The sequence below is a fragment of the Myiozetetes cayanensis genome, unplaced genomic scaffold, assembly GCF_022539395.1.
Source record: "Myiozetetes cayanensis isolate MyiCay16 unplaced genomic scaffold, myiCay2020 scf6-25, whole genome shotgun sequence".
NCBI lineage: Eukaryota > Metazoa > Chordata > Aves > Passeriformes > Tyrannidae > Myiozetetes > Myiozetetes cayanensis.
This window is the reverse complement of record NW_026087853.1, coordinates 44,613,351-44,636,706: the sequence shown is the minus strand read 5'-3', so window position 1 is coordinate 44,636,706 and position 23,356 is coordinate 44,613,351. Positions and strand designations below refer to the sequence as shown.

The 23,356-nt window shown below is 47.4% G+C and overlaps 1 protein-coding gene across 1 annotated transcript in view; it reads right to left on the bottom strand.

Moving 5' to 3' along the window:
• CD151 (CD151 molecule (Raph blood group)) overlaps positions 1 to 22,368 on the bottom strand; it is a 33,602-nt gene extending 11,234 nt beyond the window's left edge. Inside the window, exons 1-4 of the mRNA XM_050337099.1 lie at positions 22,258 to 22,368; positions 8,720 to 8,840; positions 3,037 to 3,140; positions 2,057 to 2,248 (exon numbers count right to left, since the gene is read on the bottom strand). Of these exons, the coding sequence (XP_050193056.1) occupies positions 2,057 to 2,248; positions 3,037 to 3,120 (276 nt within the window). The 5' untranslated portion in view covers positions 3,121 to 3,140; positions 8,720 to 8,840; positions 22,258 to 22,368. The remainder of the gene's footprint in view (positions 1 to 2,056; positions 2,249 to 3,036; positions 3,141 to 8,719; positions 8,841 to 22,257) is intronic.
• Between the last annotated feature and the right edge of the window lie 988 nt (positions 22,369 to 23,356).

The following is a 23,356-nucleotide window of genomic DNA, read 5'->3' as shown; positions in this document are numbered from 1 at the left end:
GAAGAAGAGATATATAGCAACTATACTCCTAAATCAGCAACCTCACTTCAGTGGGAGGGCTCCAAGGTGAAATGCAGCAGGAACAGAAATCATAACCCCTGTGTGTTCCCTTCTCCCTGTCCAAGGGAGCTGACTAGAAGAGACAGTGTAAGGGGACAGTCCCGAAGAAAACGACCTTCTCTCTTTACATGCAAGGTCTTGTATTTGATGGGTCTTTTCCTGAGACTCCTGCTTGCATCTTGACTGATGTATAACATACTAGTGGCCTGTGTGCTTATAAAGAGCTGGAATGCAGCATCACAGCCAGTGAGGCTGCAGTTCCACTGCTGTGCCTGCTCATGGAGCCAGAGAAACTCCACATCTGCTGCCCAAGCCTCAGCACAGAACTTAATTAACAAAGGCAAATAAGCAATGTCATAAAAACAGTAGCACAGCTGTGGGTGATCAGCAATGAAATACTATGAAAAGCCTTGAAGTGGGCCCATAAAACTTGTAGTTACGTAGAAGGCAGCGAAAAAAATTCACAGCTTCCCACGTCTTCAACAGAAAAACAAACTAAACACCAGATATGCATTTTACAAACAGCACCCAAAGCTGTCAGAAATTGATTTTTAAAGGCACAAAGAAAGCACTGGGGAGAGCAAGGAGTGCCTCTTACACCACTCCCTCCCACATCCACAGGGGTCTCTTGTACAGAGGGAAATTGGGACCGGCTGGCACAGACCCTGGGGTGACTGAAGCTGTCAGGATTACTGTCTGAGCTCAGAGCTGGCAGAGGCCCCCAGCCAGGCTCACCCAGCCCTGGCAAGTACAGCCCTATCTCAGATTACTCACAGCAACCAAAGCAGAGCACAAGCAAGGAGAGACAATAGGCCTGTCACGACCCACCACTCTGAAAGGACCAGTGGTGTAAGGAGACAGAGTGACCTGTTGTTCCCAAGAGACAATTATTAGTTTTCTATGGCAGAATAACAAAGACAACCCCACTGGATTTTCATACGTAGCTTCTGGCTGAGGGAAAAAGACAAAGGGAGATCTCTTTGGCATGGAGAGCAAGCGAAGCAAGGCCAAAACAGTCTGCTGCAGACCAGGAGGCTAATGAACAGCATCAGCAATGCACTCACTGTGTCATCCTCTAAATTTTATTTGCCCTTTCTGGCCCTACTCTGCCTCTCACAGGGATTCACAGCAGTGGTACAAGCACCAGGCTTGCTCACAACTTCTATTTCTGCTCCTCTATCCAAACAGAAGAGGAGAAATGGGACAGTCAGGTGAACGAGCACTTGCAAAGGAAGGAGGTAGTGAAGAACTATCGAAGTATCTTTTTCTGTACTTGTGAAAACCAAGAGCCACCGATTGTTATTTCAGTCACTGCTCTCACTACTGTAGCCCAGACACCAAAACGGACTGCTGCTGCACTCCAGACTGAAGGGGACATTTGAGAAGGAGGGAGCAAAACAGAAACCTCAGGGCTAGTCAAAAACTTCAGTGTAGGTGTGTGAGCAGGGAGCTCAGGAAGTAACACAGAGAAAGGTGTAAAAGAAGCAGCCGATTATCAAAACAGTATGGCGGGGGGGGGTTGTTGTTGAAGCAAAACTAAAATAATTTTTTTGCAACTAAAGAAAATACTGGAAATGTTCTGATTTTTGACAGCCAAGTGAAGAAGTGTGTTAATCTGGCTCGAACCTACTGTCATTAAAACCTAGTTTTGCTGCAGGTCTCTCATATTTTCCTCTTCCTTCCCATTTTCCAAAAGAGAATACAGGATGGGCAGGGAAGAAGGAGGAGACAAAAGCCACAAGATTTTGAATAGTTTCAAATTGTTACACAAAGCACAGGTTTTACGGCTCTACTTTGTTCTTTTGAACCACGCAGCACATTCTTTGTGTGGATGAAAGGAAATGCTCTGCAGTAAAACCTGCCCCCCGGGGACAAGGACAGCGCTGCTGTCAGGAGCTGGAGGCCTCCGTGGTTTTTGGTCCAGGACAAACAAATAAGGTTGGAGCACAACACAGCCAAGCTGTTCCCCCAAACAAAACTACCAAACAAAACTTACCACTCTCAGCAAATTCCGACGCTCTTTGAAGGTGGCACAGCAACCAAGGATGCCAGTAACCATGACCACCACCCCAGCCACCACCAGAATATAAGCAGTTGCAGAGTATGTGCTGGAGGAGAGCAGGCTGATGTAGTCACTCTTCTCAGCAAGGGTCCAGGTACCCACTGCCATCACGGCCCCACCGGCCAGCTGGGAAGGGAGAGAAGCAAGCACATGAAGGGCGTCTGATGCATGAACCTCCTCACCTCCCAGAGCAACTGGACAGGGACACCAGCATGAGTCTCAGCTCCATAAGCTGAGCCAAAGATGATCTATGTTTAAGGACGGTTAAACTCTAAACTTGGCAGCAAATGAACACAGAGAAACCAATCACAGTCCTAGCAGCCCCCTCTCTCTTTGCAAGCCTTGTGTTTCCAGAGGGTTTTATGCAGCTTCTAGTAAGCTCAGACAGTTTTTCTTAAAGATCTGAGTTGGACACTCCAGTGCTCTGTCCCATGCACCAAAGTAAAATACAACCCTTTGGCATCAGTAACTTTTCCAGTGAAAAGTATAACTCTAAGAAGCTCTAGTGTGGATCAGCTGCAACAAGGTGTGTGTTATCCATGCTCTAGCTCTCCCACTTCACTGCCAGGACTCTTTCTGCCATTTTGAGAGGAGTAATGGCAAGACAGTGGATCCCTCAGGATCCTGGAAAAAGTAAACCAGGTAAAAAACCAAATTTTATTTTCAGGCTCCCTGTTATTTTCTACATTTGATAACATGACCTACAAACAACCACAGATAATGTCAAAATACAACTTCTGCAGCATGGGCAGGCAATCCCAAGGGACATGATTTCACCCCACAGGACAAAAGCTACGTCCTACTGACATCAGCACTTCTTGACAAAGACTTCATCAAGCCCAAGATTTCTGTGCCCCTGACATCAAAAGTGTAGTGCCATCTCAGTGCCTCTGAAACAGTCTGAAGTTTCTTACCCAGAAAAAGAAGTTGAAGATGAAGAGCAGGTACTTCAGACAGATGGTCCCACATGTTTCCTTCTTTTCTGTATACTCACGCATCTTTCCAGCTCAGAAAGCTCCTGTGGGGGGAAAAAAAAAAAAAAAGGAGAGAGAAGATCTTGAGTCAGTCATTTATCACATCTCTTTTCCCAAAAGGCCATTGTTACTACTCCCCTCCTGCAAGAGCTAACACTTTCAACCTTCTGCTGAAGAAAGCCATTCAACTGACTTCAGGGACGCAGGACAGTGCCTGTTTATATAAAGAGCAAGAGCTCCCATAGCCATTTGGGTGACCTACAACACACAGGACCTTGTACAGTGTGACAGGGAGGCAGATAGTACCAGCATGTGGTCTTCCTGTACTGCCTTCATCCTCTTCTTCTCTCCCCATCCTGCTGTCACTTCTGGAGAATCACTTTCCTCTAGATTGATACGTGCAGTGGAATGATCAGACCCACCTCTGCCTGAGTGGTCAAGCCAAAACCATGAACTGTGACCAAAACTCCACTGTGGAAACTACAGTAGAGGCCATGTTCACTTCTTCCTATTTGAACTGAAATAAATGAAATCACAGACCTGTTCTCCAGAAAATCCAATCTGGCTCCTGACTACCAACTGTAACTGCCGTTCTGAAGGCGGCAACAGAAACCTCTGTCTTTGATATCTACAGAATAACCCATCTCCAAAGAATAGTATTTTCTTACTGGTATTAGTTACAACTCCCTTAAATAGATCCTTCTCTAAGTTTGAGCTATTTTTAAACTTTACAATTGTAACTGGGAATGTACTTGTTATAAGTTCAAATGTCCTATCCTCTTTGAACCCCAGCAGCATGTTGGAGTAATTAATTCTCTTCTTCACTGCTTACTTCTCATGGCCCTTCTCACTGGCTAGCTGCTTCCCAGGGCGGCTGTCCCAGCTCCTAAGAGTAAGAAACATTAACCACTGGCTTCAGCTGGTCTGCAAGTGTAAAACATCTCTGCATACACAACAAATGGGAGTTCGTAGTGAGTCAGTCCCAGTGTTACAGATCTGCTGCTCCTGAGCAGGTTTCTCAGAAGCAGGTCTGCAGCAAGTGCAGCTCCATGTCACTTCACTGCCTGTTGTTCAGACCTCAGGAGGTCTGAATCTCTCAAAAAAACAAAAAAATTCTCACCACTGCCTGATCAGGCGGACAGGACAAAGGCACTGCCCGGATTATCACTGGCAGCATCACCTGTGTGAGGCAGGATGCAGAAGTGCAACCAAATTCACACCACCTGCATTCAATTAAAAAAATCATCCCTTTCCTCCCCCAGCAGCCAGCAGGGAGTGATGCAAATGATCATGCAGCCATATCAGAGCAAAATGTTTTCCTAAAACAGCAATTTCCTTGGAAGCAGGCAGGCAAACAGCCTCTCCATTTTTCCAGAGCCACTGAGTTCACACTTACTTAGATTACAAAACTTCTTTCCACAAGTGGTGTAAGCTCCCTCCAGGGACCCACTGCATCTGCAATGCAGCCATGCAGTACAGACACTGATCTGTGTTGGTAAAACACCTGACAGCAAAGAAAGTGAGCAACCTGTATGCACAGCCAGGCTGCACATCAGGTGACTGTCATTATTATCTCTGCCACCGCACTGCTAAGCTCTGGCTTTGGAACCAGATGAACCTAGGCCAGGAACAACAGCCGCCCATTCTGCAGCATCATTTCCTTGTGCTTCATGCCAGCCCACTCCTAAACCCCAGCCAGGCCTGTGCTTTAGAAACTAACAAATGAAGCTACCAGGGAAGGCAAGGGTGAGAATGTGCCAGCAGTCCCACCCATCACCATTTCACAACAAAACATTTTTCTGTAGAATAACATCTGGCAACAGCAGTTGGCAGCAGAAGGCTGCAAAGGGAGCAGCTCTGAGATGGTGGCACAGACCAAGGAGAACAACTCTGCAGAGTTATCTTCTGAAGAGATCAGAACCTCCAGCAATGCTCAGATTAATTACCGTGTTGCAGCACAAAAGGGCCCGGGGCGGTGGGAAGGAATGGATGCTGCAGATACTGCATGTACTGAACAGACTTGCAAATTCTTGATGCCAAGACACCCTGTGAACACAACATTCATGGAAGGTGACAGATTTACAGCTCCCAGAGGCTTCATTTAGCCACAGAACAAGAATGGCAGCAGCAAGGCAGGCTCCCACAGCCACACATGCCAGCACAACCCAAAGGATACCTCAGCCCAGACCTGAGACATGCCCTCAGCAACAGCTCTTTTGCCTACCCCTCCTAACATCAGGGCTGTATATAGAGGAACATGCACTGCAGGTCTGCAGAGACTGACCCTGATACCTATCAGTGATAGCCAGGGGATGGTAACAAGGCTTACTGTCCTTGGGCTGACTCCTTGACCCAGTTACCCTCTTACTCCCAAGGACTTTAAGAACATTCCTTCCTTTCCTTCCCTCAATGTCCCCTACCAAAAAAAAAAAAAAGCAACTACAGGTATTTCCACATATTGCCATAGAGCAGATGCTGTGCCCTAGCAAAGGACACTAACTTGTCCCTACTTCTGATCCAAGAGTGCAGAAATCCCAGTCACAACTGCATCCTTTTTTGGTAAGGACTGGGCAAACACACAGCTGAAACTGCACCTGCACTCAGATGACAGCCTGAAATCCCACCCAAGACTGCAGGTCCTGCTCCACCCAGGGCTGTGCACAGACCTTTCAGGCAGCTTGGCTTTGCTGCTGTCAGAGAATCTACCTGTTTCCAGAAAGCTGGCATGGAACAGCAGCAGGTTTATAAAGCAGGGTGATTCACCAGGGATGGCAGGCCATGAATCAGAAAGCAATCAGGGCTGTCTCCTGTATGATCTATCCTTCCTAGCCAGGAGCAGAGCTGATGGCACTGGCTGCCTCTGCTTGCTATATGACTCACCCAGCCAGCTATTCAGGGAAACAGCTCTCTCTAGACCCTCTTTTTGGAAGTCATGTGTTTGTGCTCCTTGCCTCAGAGTGCCTGCTGCCTCCCATCACCTACCAAGACAGGCTTTAGGGAGATATCCTGGTCTTCAGGGAAAGCAAGTGAGGGCAGGAAACTACAATGAAATACCTTTCCCAAAGAGCCTAGGCAATGGAGAGGGGAACCACAATCTCCCTCCCAGGCTTATGGTGACTATGGGTTCTAAATCTCATGGTCCCAAAAAGCACAGAGGTGTTGATCTGTGCCACAGCACCCGGCTGAATATGGGGAGGCCTCATCCTGAATTCACTGAAGTAACCAGGGTCTCTTGCCTTCAGTTATCTTGTAACAGACCCCTAGAAGTGATACAAATCACTCTTGAAACCAGACAAGAAGCAGTAACAGTAATTAACACGTTCTATTTTAAAACACTGAGGTAAAGATCTACTCTGAATCACACGGTAATTATGAATGAGCTCTCCAAGGAACAGAAAGTGGCAAGCTCTGCCACAGGGGTGTATTTACAAACACATAAAAACGTATCAATTAAACATGAGCCTCATAACGGGAAGCACTTTGCTAACTGAAAAAGTGGTTAGAAGACTAAAAGCACTTCCGTAATGAAGTTCACTTGGTCCAGTCTGACATCAGCAAGCTAAATTTAAGCAAGCAATTGTGGTATACAGGCTATGAAAGTGAATTCACCAGAAACAACAACAGGTTCCTGCTATGTCCACATGCACTTCAATCTAAGTGATAAGGAGAAATAATCCTCTAAGGAAAACAAAATGCACAAAGCTGGGAAGAGAAAACAAGGACTAACTCAGTGTGACAGAACCTACAGATGAAAGGGAGGGGTAATAATTTGAAGATTAATTCAAGAAACTGGGAATTGCACAGCTTGAATCCAGCTTTCCACTCTGACACACACTTTGTGCATGGACTTGGGCAAGTCCCTTGGTCTGATCTTTGCCTCTGCTCTTCCCCACTGCAGGACCTTCATCTTCCTCTAAATCCAGTGAGGTTATAAGGATCTGCACCGAGAAGCCCTGCTGACAGAGGAATGCCACCTGTGAGGCATGACAGGCTCCAGGTGCCTGGCAAATTGGCAAAAGCCCTACACCGACAAATTTCACTGTCTCAAAAGTGCTTTTGCCAACAGACTACCTCAGCCAGTGAACTGGAGCTAACTCTTTTGGAGTTAGCAAAATCCATACTTACGAGAGGACTGTCTGGCAAAGCAATTTTGGCAACCATTTATGAGGCTTGCTAGTTCCAATACACCAGAGATTGAGAAATGCTAGTAATGAAGTACAAGAGAACAGGGCAACAGTGAAGCATCTACGTGAAGAGCAAGGAGCAAAGGATGATCCACCAACATGAACATCTCAAAAAAATAAAAAAGACAAAAAGTGAGCTCATCCTGCCCTGTCTGAATGCCAGGCACAACCTCCTATAGCTGGATAGGAATATACAGTGCACGACTGCCAGGCAAGGCTGGGACGACTTCAAAAGTGAAACCATTCCATGGTCTGATTTTCTTGGGCTCTCATTCTACTGAGATTGAACCCTTAGGACAAACTGGACAACAGGGAGCTCATCAGAAGTCGAGCAGTTTGGCTCCATTTCTGGGTGTTGAGCACCTGGGAACACAAGCACTGCACAAACAGCTGTTTTGTTGTGCTGAGCCACCTAAAATTTCAACGGCAGGACTTGCTCTGGGTGTCCCACAGCACCCCACTGTATTTTTATTCGCAGGCCCAAAGGCACACACAGGCACACACCCACATCCCAGTGCAGAAAGCACGTGACATGCATACACACACACACTCCCCTGCTGGCTAGACATTCATTTAGTCATCCCAGACACTGCTTGGTGCATTTGCCTCAACTTGCACAGTAACAGTACTTAATTAAACAGCAAAGAAAGCCAGGCCTGCAGGCACTTTCTGCACAACCCGCCCTAAAGCAGCATCTGACAGATGGGGAAGAAACAATGCCAAAGCAAATTAAATAGCTCCTGGGCCATTAAGAGCATCGTTATTTTTAAGTATTGATTTTTGAGTGATAGCAAGAAAATTGGTATCCAACACATCAGTGACATCTACTTCATGGATAACTCATACACCAGAAGTTAGAGAACTTCCAACCTCTTTGCCAGTGCACACAAGAAAGACGGGCTGCAGGAAATCCCACTGCACCTATGCTGCTACAAAAGTAGCACCCCATAGGGTGCAGCCCCTACCAGTATAGCCCCTAATGCACCCACTGGGTACTCTGCTGGCCTGGAGGGAAACGTTCCACTGGAGTCTGTCTGAGCTGGGCTGACAACTTTGGCAGCCATTAGCAATGCAGATGTCCTCCCCTTGGTATGTGCAGTGCAGGTGTGGGCCAATAACTTTAATCTTCAGCAAACTGACCGAAGACCTCATTCTCCAGCAAGGCTAAAGTCCAGCCTTTGAAAGCATGAGCTCTCTTAAGTTTTCTCTCTGTAAGATGAAAACATTACCATTGTTGCTTTCCTTGATATTCTGAACATCCTCAGAAAGGGCCTCTGGCAGCATATCAACTCACCTGCCCAGAAAGCAGCTACACGTCATTTAAGCAAAGCCTTCCCAGGGCAGGAATTCTAAAGTTTGCAGGTGAAGAGCTCAAATTTATGTTGTGTGCCATTATCCAATATTGAGAGCCAACATGGATCAACAGTCTTGACACTGACCTTTTATCACCAAAGCAGCCTACAGGACCAGCGCAAAAGTTCAGTTCTCTCCAAGTGCTTTCTTTCACCTCCTCTCTTCTTGCTGGCTCTGGTCTGCTGCTGGATTCAGGAAAGCAGAAAGCTGGAGAAGAAAAGAAGAGAGATGCAGAGAATCATGAACTATGTCAAAGATTATTCAGGGAATCAATATTTGATTATATGCTTTGCCATCAAGTCCTTTGAAAGAGGCCATGTGATTTCAGAATGCACCTTGTGAATGCATTTGATTAAACAGCCAAGCATGCACTGGCTAACAGCAAAGGGACAGACAGCAGCAGAGAATATGAAAATCTTCTGGTGGCAGAAAGCTGTCAGAACAGGTTTATATTTACTGCTGCATCCTGTCAAGGCTGTGTATACACAATGACAGCTCATTCTGGTGCAAAAGGCCTGAATGCAACTCCATGAGGAAACTCAGGAAGATGACTCTTCTGTGCAGGGTGAAGCCCTAGCTGGTTTCAGTGCCTTGAAGTGATCATTGCTCCTAGCCCTCCCACGGGAACTGCCCAGGAAGAGAAAACTGGTGGGCAGATGGTACCAGAGCTCGTTGTATACATCCTACAGGCCCCAAAATATAGAGCACAAGGCAGAGCAGGGCCCCTGCAAAGCAAAAGTGTGCTAGGAAATCAGTCTTCTTCAGCCTCTATCCATTCCCAAGTACAATCAAGACACAGTTCCCAAGCATCATGGCTTCAAGTGTGTTCCAGTGTACCCAGCACACTACAAACCAAGAGGCTGAGGGCCCTTGCTAGCATTCCATCCCTCTAACCTTGGTGTGCCATCCTACGTCTTATCATTTCTGTGGAGGCAGCTAGGCAGTATAAGGCTGCTGTAATGGAAAATGGCCTCTAGTATGCCCTCTTTCCCCTGCTTTTCTAAGATAGCGGGTCCCAAACTTTCTGCAATCATTTGTACTGCCCCAACCTCATCCATCTCACCTTCATCCTACAGCAGGCAGGCTCCCTGCAGTCTGTTTCCACTGGCACTGCAGGTAGCAGGATGATGAGGGGAAAAGAACAGCAATTATTCCTCTCTAACCTGTTTGGATACTGAATTAATGATCCTTTGATCTACACCCTGACACTAACTAACTTCACAGCCTAAGGCTTAAGCTCTTATCTACTGCCCATACCGAGATATGGAAGCACTAATACTTCTTGACTTGCCTGGGTGGGATAATGGAGTGTTTGAAAACCACCCGGGAAGAGAAAGTAGGTACTTTTTATTAGCAGATCAAATTTAATAATTCATAACCATTTTAACTTCCTATTATGTTCAAGGAGGGGTTCCTGCAGGCCTTCACCCAGCACAGTATGGGCGACACACCTTCATTTATAATCAGCTTGGATTACCCCTGCTGATTTTCCCCATGAAAAATGATGCCAATAAGAGACAGAAACTTGTTGATTCACATTACAACAAAGCTTCTAGACCACAAAAACATCTCTTGACAGAAACTGTGAAAATCCCAGCAATTGAGCCACTGAGAAGCAGCCCAAACAAAGTTCCTGGAATCATTAACTAAAGATCAGGCAAGGGAACTTTCCAAGGAACTGGGGAGAGGAGGGAAGGCACAGGCGGCACAGTCACGTGCAAGGCAAGCAGTAGCTCTGAAGCACCTCCCCAGGCTGAGCACAAACTCTCCCGGTGAGGGCCTTGTGCCCTACCATTTATCCATCTGCTTCATACTGCTCCCACACTCTTGGCCTTCCAGAAGGATGCAGAGCTAATCGCTTTGCTTTCTCTCTCAGCATGTTGGAACGTGCTGCAAAGTCAATGAACTTGTGCCTCTAGGGCTGGAGAGAATGCAAAACACAAGTCAGACATCCAGTGAGGCAAAGCTCCCTCTAAGGAATTGTCATTTAAGCTTGTGGGGGCAGACACACAGAATGGATTTTGGTCAAAACCCCTTCTCCCTGACATCTTTGGCAGATCCTGCTTGACCCTACCTCTTGACTTGGAGAGCACCTTTCTAAAGAACTGAGAGAGGACAAGTCTCCCATTCTGGGAGTTTTGGAGGATCTCATCTCAACACTCTCTGTGTCTAGGCAACATCTCTACAGGCACATCACAGTCCTGCTGTCACCCCTCAGGATGCTTGCCAAATCCCTCCTTTCTTCTGCTGTAGATCAAACTGCTGTGTTTTGAATAGACTCCTCAAGAGAGATGTAGACCCTTAACTCCCGCTAATTTTGATGAGAGCCAGGTATCCAGAGAGGAACTGCATGCCTAATGCACCTGCAAAGAGCTGCCTGCTCTTTGAGACAAGAGCTGTCTCTCAGAAGCAGAGCACTCAGCCCTTCCACTCACGTTTTCAAGACTGTTTATTGCCCAGGGGAGGGGCTTACTGAAGCATAAATAACAATAAACGTAAATTTCAAACTCAACAAGGATTTACACGTTCAGCACCACCCACATACCTGTGAATTAAGTGTTTTATGAGGGGGTTAGCCAAACCTGGGTGAGGCAATGCCTGGCTTCGAGATCCTTGAGGATAAAAGGGACCTTGGCATAAAACCAACTTTACAACCATTAAGGAAAAAAAAAAGCATGAGAGAGAAAGACAAGAGTGATCAAGTGTGCCTGGGACTGCGTGTGTTTGTACTCTAGCACAGTTGCACTACAAAGCAAACAAAAAACCCTTCATAGGCCTTTCTGGTCCTGACAAAACACGCAGCCAGCCACATCCTGAAAGCAGAAAGCCCATGTCTTCTGCTCCCAGAAGTGGATAAGCAGGGAAGCGAACAGACCCTCCAAGCAGCCAGTCCTCAGGAGGAGCTGGAAGGCAGGCCAGAGACCGGCACGCACTGCGCGACCAAGGGGAACTCCTTCTGCGTCAAACAACATCCTCTTGTATTTCATAAGGCCTCCTTTATCCTGAGGGATCCCAAAGCACTTTACGCTATTTATACACAGGAACCACTTCACTAGTCATTGAACTGAGGAGAGGAACAATACCCGTCTCTTTTCTCTCACTCCAAGCACCAGAATCAGTGCCTGGCTGTGTTTGCAGAGAGCTCATAGCAATGAGGGTTTGACACAACAAGGAGCAATAGTTCAGATAGGTCAGGGTTAGCCAACAGACAAGACAAACTCTTCACTGCAGCCTACTATTGGTATTTTAAATTCTGTTTTCCCAGCTCTGCTCACAGTGCATTGTGGGGTTCTTTTTGTTTGGTTGGTTTTTTTTCCTTTTTTTTTCTTTTCTTTTTTAAGCAGGGCTTTGTCTGTGCTGGAGAACTTACCAGTAGCATTAAACCACATTTCTAAACAAAACAGTTTGTGCAGAATCAGCTTTCTGCCTGATCCCTTCCTATTCATTATCTTCCTATTCATCACATTCATTTCCAGCTCAGCTCTCAGAAGTGAAGCCACTGGGTCCTCAGTGTTTTCAGGGAGTGCTCACAAAACCTCCCTTCCCTGTAGCTATGCCAGTACTAGGACCAAGTCAACAAGCACTAAAAGTCCTGGGAGGATAAAAATCCTCCCAGCCTCCGAAAAGCCTATTCAGGCAATTCTGTACATGAATTCAAAGCACTCTGCAAATAATGCAGCAATGATAACAATTTTTTCACTCTCTACAAAGAGCTGGGTTTTTACACAGTGGTTTGAACTAAGGGCAAAGACTAACCAAAGAACATGTGCTGTATTTTTGCCAGTGCACAGTCACTCAAAATTTGGTTTTAATGTCACTGTAGTTTTGTTCCCTACAAATCATCTGCCAAACTGTTCTGTCCTCTGGAAGACCAACGCAGAACACAAAGCCATAAGGTGCAAAGTTTTCAAGCTACTTGTTAGCACTGCTTTGTCTGTGCCCAAGACACCTGACAGCAGACAGCACAAAGCAAGCTTTAGCTTTTGTACAAAAACTTGTTTTGCTTTGAGTAGGCTGTTCCCCTTCTCACTTTCTGTGGTACAAACAAGTAAAGCAAAAGTCTCTGGAATCATCCCACAGATCTCTCCCAGGCTTGCCTCAATTTCAGCTCCACAAAGATCATATATTAAAAGCAGCTGACAAGGGATTTGACAATGGAAACTAAGGTTAATGTTCTTACTGCTTCTGATATGTTTATGATTAGCTCAGGACTGGTATCAGCCATGCCAGAGAAAACCTCTGAGCATGTTAGCAATGGAGTAGGAATGGGGCAATGCACTTTGCAGTGCCCTAGCACACTGACAGAAGAGTGTCACCAGCCACATCACGCAGACACAGAAGAGGGCAACAGCGGCTCTCACCTCATTATGGCAGCTGGAGATACCGGGGACACCTTCAGAAGCGTCCCTTCCTACCCAGGACAGCCTACTCATGTGAGAACACTCTTGCACCTGGAAATACCCACTTTGCTAACAGCAGCACCAGAAACAGCCAAGAAGTCTCTTCTGACCATCAGTCCTTATATATATCCCCAGTATCCTTGTCTCAGGAAGTATTTTGAAACGATCACTGAATGCTTTGAGAAGCTATACTCCTCTCCACAGCTAAAAACACTCTAATAGAGTGAGATCAAGTATCAAGCACAGTCAAGGACAAATTAAATGACATTTCATTTCCAAGAGCTGTAAGTCCAAATTCACGGGAGCTGTCTCTCCCTGTTGCTATAGGAGCAGTGCTGGAAACAATGCTCAATCCACTCTGCGTAAGGCTGCCTTGAAAAGGACCGTTCTTCCAGTAAAATTAAACAACTCCCAGCCAAAAATAAAACATTCCTCCCCTTCCGCCTTGCTCTTGTGTAGCACGTTTTTAATAACTCCACCAAAACACTTATGCAGCTTTTTTTGGACCAGCCTGCAAACTTGACAGAGAGGCACCAGCAAGTGAATAAATAACTTGGAGGCAAGGGCTGCCCTCAAGGAAATTACTTGCTGGCCCTTCACCCTGCCTGGGGGCAGGAGGAAAGATAAAAACAAGTCCCTCACCCCAGAGGACACACCAATAAGCTCTGCAGAAATGCCCCAGCCCCAAGCCATCAACCACTTCCCTGAAACACCTCGCTCCACCGGTTCCACACAGAGGCCTGGGAGCTGGGCTTGCTCGGGTCCTCCCTGCTGCTTCAAATAAACACACAAAGGGCAGCTCTCCGTGAAGGGTACAGAGCTATAACCAGCACAGCAACTTTGGCAAGTCTGTCTCAGTGTGTATCCTGGTTTTGGCTGGGACAGAGTCCGTTTTCTCCTTAGTAGCTGGTACAGTGCTGTGGTTTGGATTCAGTATGACAACAATGTTGATAACAAACCCGTGTTTTGGTTGTTGCTAAGTAGTGCTTACTCCAGATCACGGACTGTTCAGTTTCCCACGCTCTGCTAGCGAGGAGGTGCACAAGAAGGGAGGAACCATGGCCAGGACAGCTGATCCAAACAGGCCAAAGGGATGTTCCATACCATAGAGCACCAGGCTCAATACAGAAACTGAGGGGAGTTGGCCTGGAGCCGCTGATCACTGCTGGGGGATGGGCTGGGCATCGGTCAGCAAGGGCTGAGCAATTGAACTGTGCATCACTTGTTTCTCTTGGGGTTTATTTCTCTCTCACTCACCTTTTTATTGCTATTGTTGTTATTATTCTTATTATATTTTACTTTATTTGAATTGATAACTGTTCTTATCGTAACCCACAGGTTTTAATTCTATTTTTTGACTGATTCTCCTCCCCATCCCACCACCATAGGAGGATGAGGGAGGAGTGACTGGCTACACCTACACAGTTGCTGGCTGGGGTTAAACTACAGCAGTGTATCATCCATTGCATTCAGAGCTGTCAGGAAAAAGAAACTGGAAAAGGGTTCCTCTAACAGACACCAGCACAAACTAGCTGGACTTCAAACAAAGGAGGAAAATCCTGCAGGGGATTTCTCCACCAACCCACCTTCATGTTACCATAGCAGTCTATGAGCTAGTTTCAATAAAATAAAGCCTAACTTACTCTGAGACTTAATCCTCCCCACACGCACTCCTTGGAGGTCAATTTTCAAGTCAAAAGGGACCGTATCATCTCATCTGATCTCCTGTTATTTTAAAGGTTAAAATTTTAAAGGCTAAAAGTTGTCCACTTTTCTATTACAGTACATTCTACCCTGGATTAACCATCAAATACCAGGAAGATTCAAGAAGGTTTCAGGAGATGGGAGAAACCACATACTTTGTTCCCTCAGGAGTCTCTCAAAATGCAGCTGGCACATACCCAGCATTCAGATTACTTCTTCGAGCTCAGCAGAAAGCAACAGAGCTTTTTTTTTTTTTTTTTTTTGCTCTGCATATAAGAGACAGGAATATGGCAAACATCTGGTACTGGGCAGACTCATTATCCATTTTTCAATTCATCCAACGCCATTAGTGAGCCAGAGGAGAAAAGCAATCCACAACATGGCTCACTTGTAGGTTATTTAAGACACTCAGTAAGTCCTTAAATATCAAAAGCAAAACATACTCAAGAGAAAATCCAGGAACAACACAAGTCGAAAGTTTCTAAAGAAACTGAGTAACTACCTTCAGCACTAAATGCCCACCACAAAAATGGTATCCCTCTGGGATACAAAGGGATAGAGGAACCCAGAAAACAAAACTCACCTCTTACTTGTAAAGAATTTAGACTGAACTCTAGAATTCATGCTGGAAGTAACCAGGTCAATTCTGGCACTGAAAATAATCCTCCTTTTATTGACCTAGGATGAAAGAGTCCCAGCACTGACTGCTCAGAGACACCTCTCACTGCAGTGGTAGATGGGCATACAGGAGCAGCATCTGACTCAGGAACCACTACCCTGTGCCCAAACACAGGAAAACAAAAAAGGCTATCTGGTCAGGCTGATGCAGGGAGAGTGGACCTGAGCTAACTACACAGGGTTATCAAAGTAAAAATCTGTGAGGATACTGCTGATCCACAGCAGTTATGCTCTTTGTACACAGGGAAACCAATTTCCCACTTACACACTGCTAAACATACTGTTGATAACGATTACATAACTACAATAATTTCATTTGGATACTTTCACTGCTCTCATGTAAACTGGCTTCCCTCTCCCTTCTTTTTTTCCCCCCAAGGAGGTTTTCTTCCACGTGCAGACAGATGTAGCTCAGGTAAAGCTCGCGACACCAATGAAAGCAGAGGTTTCCCTCTATAATTGTCTGCTTTTCCCTCTCCCCTCTTGCAGCACACCTGTGAGCCAGGATCCACACTTCCCCAGTGCCTGAGGGCAAACAGCCCAGTGACATCAGCAACCAGGATTTTGTCCTGGTGTAAGCACGTGGTTTAAATTCCCTTTTTTTTTCCCTGTCTCAGGACACACTGCACACACCGAAGGTAAGCCCTGGGGAGAGCACAATGGACAGAGCAGGCCTTTGTTAAGCTCTCCAGAGCCCATCTCTGACACTGAGCACAGCCTCATTCCCCAGGAATGAACACAGAGGTTCAGCAGAAGGAAAAAAACCAGACAACTGGCATTCAAACGTGCAGAAATCATCCTGACAGTTCTTCCTCCCCAAATATAGAAACAGGTCCTCCCAATAACAGGAAAGTTGTCCTCCCAAAAACCCTCCAAGTGGACAAAGTACATTGGAGACCACATCAAATCTCTCCTCACCTCTGGCAGACCTCTCGCCTAAGCCAAGTCTCTCAGCGAAAATGGAAGGAGGCTACCCCATACAGCAAGGGGGGACCTGCAACTAACCACAGCTCGACTCCTCAGCAAGTTGTATTTCCACAAAGGACTCAACTCATCCCTTCTATGCTACAACAGCCAAACCCACAAGAACAAAGCTTTCCCGTATGCACATTCCTTGCACACAGCACTTGACACACACACCCAAGACCCCTTCCTGCTCCAGCACTGGCTCCAGCACTGCTCCAAGGCAGTGCTTGCCACACATGTCCGTGTGCCTGGCTTCTGTGCTCACGGTACACCGCTGTGATGGCACACACAGCTCCCCACCACCTCCCCAGCAGCTCTGCACGGAGCTCACAGTGACCACGGAGGAAAACAGCAAATCACCTCTGTTTCCAGTGCAATGTGGGGGTGAGATATGGGATATGAATTCCTCCCTTCTGGATTCCACCAAAGCTATTAAGAAATACTGACATTCACAGGCCATGACTCATGCCTGCCTTGTCAGGCACTACAGAAGTCCTGCTCACTGGCTGGAATGACAGAAATGTCAGCATGGTTGGCATCTGCCAGCTGGCTCTGTTAGATATATAAATTAGACCAAAATCATCCTTCCCCCTTGTTTTCTTTATTGTTGGTGGTCACTCAGGATCAGAGTGCTTCCTGAAAACATAACCATGCAGGCACTACGGCTCCTACTCTGGCAGGTGACAGGTCAGCAATGTACTTCAGACAAAAGAAAAACCTCTCCCCCAGTAATTCCTACCTCAAACCACTGTTGGTCCCAGTTTTAACTGGATCTCATTAGTGAAGAAGCCAAAGAATATATTGTTCATACTCCAGCTATGTTGTTAAGTCAGACACTTGAATTTAAAGAGCTGCCAAGGACTTTTTTCAGTCTGTGTTGACCTTATTCCACTGCTGCCCAAGATGCACCTACCGAGCTGCACAGCACTTTTAGCTCACACTGGAGAGTTGTACCCACCAGGCCAGCAAGACTCAAATGCAGCCCTGATCCCAAAACACACCTCTTACACTGCCATGCAATGCCAATAGTGCAAACAGTAATTATCTGCTTGAACTTTCTCTAGTCAACTTCTTCCCCACAGGAGCAGAAGTGTTCCAGGGTGAGGTATCAGGTACATTTTCACCTTGCCCACTTGTACAGTGCAGCAGATCTTTCTACCACAGCATCTCCCAAATGTGTTTCCTTCTCTCAACCTGTCCCTCTCATACAGTAGCAAAGACATCTGTGAAACATGCTGCAGATTTCAGCACAACTCCACAGCTTCTTAGGAGTGTACAATTTCCATGAGGCAGCTACAGGGACAAATTTCACCAAAGCACAGGCACTTTGCCTAACAACTCCTTCCACTGCCCCAGATCCCCACTGCTGTTTTCTTTCCTATAAAAGTAAAAAGAACTGGTTGAACAAGTGAACTTTGCTCCTTCTGCATTCAGCTCTGGTACCAGCCACAGATAAGAAACAATGGTCAATGCCAAACATTTTATGTCACCTACTTATGCCTCGGTTTTTCTTTCATCAGCCTCATTACCGCCGCCAGGAACAACCTGTGTGTCTGAGCAACATCCTCTCTTGCACCTCCCACATCTCATTTCCACCTCTCTTAAGAGGCTGTGCCACATCCCACATCCTCCACACTCCCTCTCTCAGATGCACTCACCTCAGCAGCCTACACGGATGCAGAGTTAATCATGAGTGAGCTGCACGGTGTGTATTTGGTTGGCTGCACCCTGCTGACAGAGCCTGTGGGTCAGCACCCCAATGAATTTAAACAGCTGCTAAGGACACTCCCTTAACCACCTCAGAACATAATTCCTGACATCCTTCCTTATCCCACTAAGCCAGTATCCTGCCTCCAATAGTCCAACACTGCTGGCATCAAAACTACGTGTGAAACTACACACACACACATACATATGTATCTATAACTGCATGAAAAGCCCAGGTGGCATGTCATGGCCTCTCTTCTTGCCTGCATCCTTCTACACAGCTACACGTCCTTCTACACCGGATACACTTTTAGTCCCATTGTTGATCTTACTGCACTCCTGCCCGAAATGCACCCATTGGAGCTGCACAGCACTTTTCCGGCTCGGACTGGAGAGTCCTAAGCACCCAATTAGCACTAGGAACTTAGGTTAGAAATACAGACCAAGCTGGTCATACCCAAATTCCCAGGTCATAAAACATACCTCTTACTCTGCCATGCAATGCCAGGAGTGCAAAAAAGTCATCACCCTCCCTCTCATTTTGCTGGAGCTGTATTACTGTCAGCATCCACGACACAGGACTAATAGGACTGTCTGAATTCATTCCCTGGGACCCCAGGCTGTTGAGAGCACAAGCAGAGGAGTCTGGCAGGCAGGACAGAGAGGAACACAGATGAGAGAGATGCCCATCAGCAGTGCTGCTATTACAGTGCAGATCCTTGCCAAGAGGGTCTGGCAGCCAACAGTTTTTGTGCTGTGGGGAGAGATGGAATGAGATGTTCTCCACAGAACTGACCACACACCTCATCTCCACTCTGCAGGCCTGACATTCCTCATTTCTCCCTCCACATCTTGGCTTCAGACATGGGGTGGCAGGGAAAAGCATGTTTCTTACAGACTGGGAAGATGGTAACCATCCTGGGGGAAAGCCCTATCAAAATGCACATGCAAAAAAGAATGGGGAAACGGGGTGATTTTACAGTGACACTGTTCATCTTATTCCAGCTTTGCTGTGGCAAAAGAAAAAATCACAGTCAGGGTCTGAAAGACAGGATGAGTGGGTGAGACAGAAGGAGACCTGGTCTTCACCTGTACAATCTTGAAGATTTTTAAACAACCAGGGAGGTTTAGGTTTCTGTTCCTTGCAGCCAGGGAAGCTGAGATGAGCTGTCATTTCCAGGAGTGCCCCTCCCTCAGGCTTTCCATGACCTCAGCTGTCAGAGCACATACTCAGTGAGAGCTGGAGAGAACCCAGTGTCAAACCCAGACCAGAGAGTAGAGTAGAGGAGTAGAGGAACATCCTCTCAGGAGGTTTCAAGAGCAAGACTTATGAGGCCACTGGGGATAGTAATGGTAGACAGGGACATGAGAAAGCAAAGCTACCTCTTTTTTTGCTTATCGGAGTCACTTATTTTTTTCTTCCTAAGCTTTTGTCTTAAACAGAGAAACAGTATGATCACTTTATAAACAACCACAACACCTGGAAACACCAGACAGGTTAGTTTGCCACATACAGCTACACATGGTGATAGAGATGTTACAGGTACAAATACACATAAATACATGTTTTCCTTCTATGCATAAGAAGTAGCCCAATGTGCTCCTTACAGCAGAATCCAAACTATGCAGAAGCAACAAGAGAGTTTACCTGGGGGATGACCTGGCTAGAAGAGACACAGCTCACCAGTCAACCTCTTCAGGGCTGTCTCAAGAGTAAGGGAGTTGTTGCCCTCTATGTATGTGCAATGGAAACAGCTAAGAGTTGTGATACAACTTTTATTAGTTGAGAATAATATAATATGCCTGCTGGAAACTTCCTAAGGGTAAAAAGAGCACTTCATCAGCCACTCCCACCTAGCATTTTTGCTTGACAAGGGAATACAAGCAGCTTTCTTCCACCCCCTTGCTGAAAAATCTCTCACACCCAAAGACACAAACTTTTGGAGGCTGCACTGAAAGTAGCCTTCGCACATCTAAGATTTTGGCTGTGCGTGCCTTACTGTACTTGAAGAGAGGCCTCAGAACCCTGCCCACTTCTAAACTGGCATAAGACTTCCCTCTGCAGAAGGCAGCTGGGAAAGTAAAGCTTTGCAGAAAAATCTTCCTGGGTTGGTATTCCCTGCTTACTCAGAAGATTTAATACTTTTGTATTAAATCCAAGAGGAGAACCACAACGCCAACAGGACTGTAGTAGTTCCCATTACTCAGCACTCTGCACTAAGAACAACCCCCCTTTAACACACCTGTTTTGAGGCAGGTGAAAGAAAACTTGACTATTAAACTCCCACAAAATGTACCACAGGACAGACTAACCACCTCAGACTCCAGAGTAAAATGAGGTGTCACACATGGGACACTGTTTCAAGCACTCAGGAAAGGCATGTTCTTATTGTTTCGTGGAGCCAACATAGTGCAGGGACAGCCAGGACTTTTACCAGGCAACTGGGGGAGTCACCCTCCTCCAGCTGCAGAGGAGACTGCAAAAAGACTTTCCTGCAGAAAGACTCCACTGAGAAGGTAAGCCATTATTTTAAAAAAGCCAAAGGCCAATGAACATGTGCAACAGTTTGGAATGAAACATGCTTTTTACAGAAATACAGCATAAGGACAGAAGGACATACAGGTCAGGAATCACCAGCAAACTACATAGCAATGATGTAATCCGAGAAGAATTACATAGAGGAGCTCAAAAGTTGACACCTCCTCTAGGTCACAACCCAAGCTTTCAGCAAGAGAACCTGATTCAAAATTACTGGCATGTAAGAGCAGCTGTAGCAAAGCAGAGCCCAGGCCCACCTATGCAAGCCAGTATTATGCCTTCGACAGGGACCTGCCACCAGATGCCTCACATAAAACGTAAGTGATGCTGCCCCAGCTTCCAACAATCCAGTTCCTCATTGCCCAGCTCACAACAATCTGCAGACTGGGAACTGCCCATCCTAGGCACACAAACAGCTTCAGAGAACATAAATGCACTAAAACTTTTGCATCAACTTTTCTAGTTACTGTGAGCTCAGCAGAGAGAGGCACTCTGTTCCCTCCATCGCAGGCATCCTCTTTGGCAGCAGCAAGAGTCACCCAGGAAGACTGGGATGGACCTTTGACTGGTGACATGCCAAAACAGCCTCAACAGTACCAGGCAGCAGATATCCATCACAGCAAAAGCTTCCCTAAGAATGTTGGCAATGGCCTCCTAGGTGGCAAAGGAAACACGTTTTGGCAAAAAGGACTTATTTCAAAACTGCTTCAACAAAATGGCCACTACTGGGCCACCTCTGATGAGTTATGCCATGTTAACCAACCCTTGTTCTAGAAGGCCCCATGTGAACTCTCAGAGTGAGCCAGGAAGAGCTGCAGGGAAGCAAAGGAAGTGAAGCAGTGTCATTTAAGGGATGCTACAGAGTAACCTGAAATAAAGATATGTCATTGCTAAAATTCAACAGGATACTGCAACAGCTTGATTACAATAGCGCTCAGGACAAGTCAGACTTTTTTAAAAGACTCCTTATGGAAAGCAACACTGCTGAACATCTTCACCCATCAACACCTGCTCCCCATCTGATCCAGCTTCCAGAAAATTAAGGAATCAGTACATCGCCTGGACTGTGTGGTAAACAAGGGCTCGCTCGCTCTCTCCTCCGCCTCCAAGGGTCCTGCAAGCCCAGCATAAAGGCCAAGTCTTTAATTGTACAACAGGGAGACTTAACTGAACAAAAGGCAGAGGGGGATGATAATCGTTTCACAAGATTGTGGCAGAATTTAGAACACCGTTACTAATGCACTAATGCAAAGCTTCTGACACCACTCGCAACAGGTTAAAACAGTCTTCCGGAAAAAAAAAAAAAAAACAAAAGCAAAACAACAAAAAGCATGCAAGGGTCAAGCCCCTGCGAGGCTGTGCAGTGGCACTGGGCGCTGGAGGGGCGGCACAGCAGCGCTGCGATGGAGCCGGGCTCGGTGACCGCGGCCAGGTGCCCCCGGGTCCGGGGTGCCGGGAGGGCGCTCCGGGGCCCCGCTGCCGCACACGGGCCCGGGGGCACCGCTTTGTCCCCGCTCCCCCGGGACCGCCGCCCCCAGCCCCTTCTCCGGCCCCGCTCCCCCGGGGCCGCCGCGCCTCCCGCCTCCCGTCCCTGCCGCCGGTGCCGCCATTTCGGGGCGCTCCGCCTCACCCTCCGCAGCCGCTCCGCGCCGCCGCACGCCCCGACCTGCCGCGCTGCCTCGGAGGGAGGGAAGGCACCCCCTGAGCAGGGCGGGAGGGAGGCGCGGCCGGCCCAGCCCACCCCAGCCCGGGCCGCCTCCCCCCGTCACCCGGGCGCTCGCTCCGGGCCCGGCCCCGCTTCGCACCCGGTCTGCTGCTGCCCCTGCCCGTGGGAACAGCGCCCCGAGCGCGGCGGTGCCACCGCGGCCCCTGCAGCGCTGACCGCGGCTCTCGGCTCCCGGGCCTCACGCTGCCATCTCCATTGCCTCAGGCAACACGTTACAGCGAACTCCAACCGGAGCGGCTTCTTTTTTTTTTTTTTTTTCCTTTTTAAGGCGTCGGACCTGGTTGTTAAAGAGTTTTCCATGAAACACCCTGTAAATCAAGATCAAGCCCTGACTGGCACATTGCCTCATCCTTCCATTACCTCACTTTCAGCCGCAGCCCACATACCTCAGTGCGGAGCAGCCCTGAGCCGGGGGAAAGGCCCTCGCCCGCTCCCCTCCATGGCTGAGTAGTTTTTCAGGGATGGTGGTGAAGAGAGGAGATCTGGTCAGAGAGGGAGGAGGTATGGGCAGGGAGCGAGGGAAAAGCCAGCTTAGGATCTCCTGGGTGCTTGCCCTGAGTGTGACATTTAACCTCTCCATGTGCCCAACTCAAAAATCACATCATCTTTCCCAAGGAGTAAACTCACTCCTCTCTTCCTCAGCCCGGGGAATTTATAATCCCATGAGAATCCTGCCCAAGCTTTGTCTTGGAGCTGCTGGAGAGCCAAGTGATCGAGCAGAACCCTGGGGGACCAGGTCATGCTTACACGCTGGTAGGTTTCTTGCAGGGAGCGTGTGGCAGAACCTGGAAGCCACAAGCCCCTGGAAGCCCCTAACCCAGGCCTCAGCCCTCCTTGGAGGAGTCCCGGGTACCCTGCTCCACTGGGCTACTGCCTTCTTGCCATGTCCAGGGTTTCCATGCACAAACAGGAGAAAACATAACCCCCTGCCCCAGCAGATTTGGGTCAGCAAATAGGCACGACCAGGCACAAGTGTTGCCTGTGCAGAAATTGTGTGCTAGGG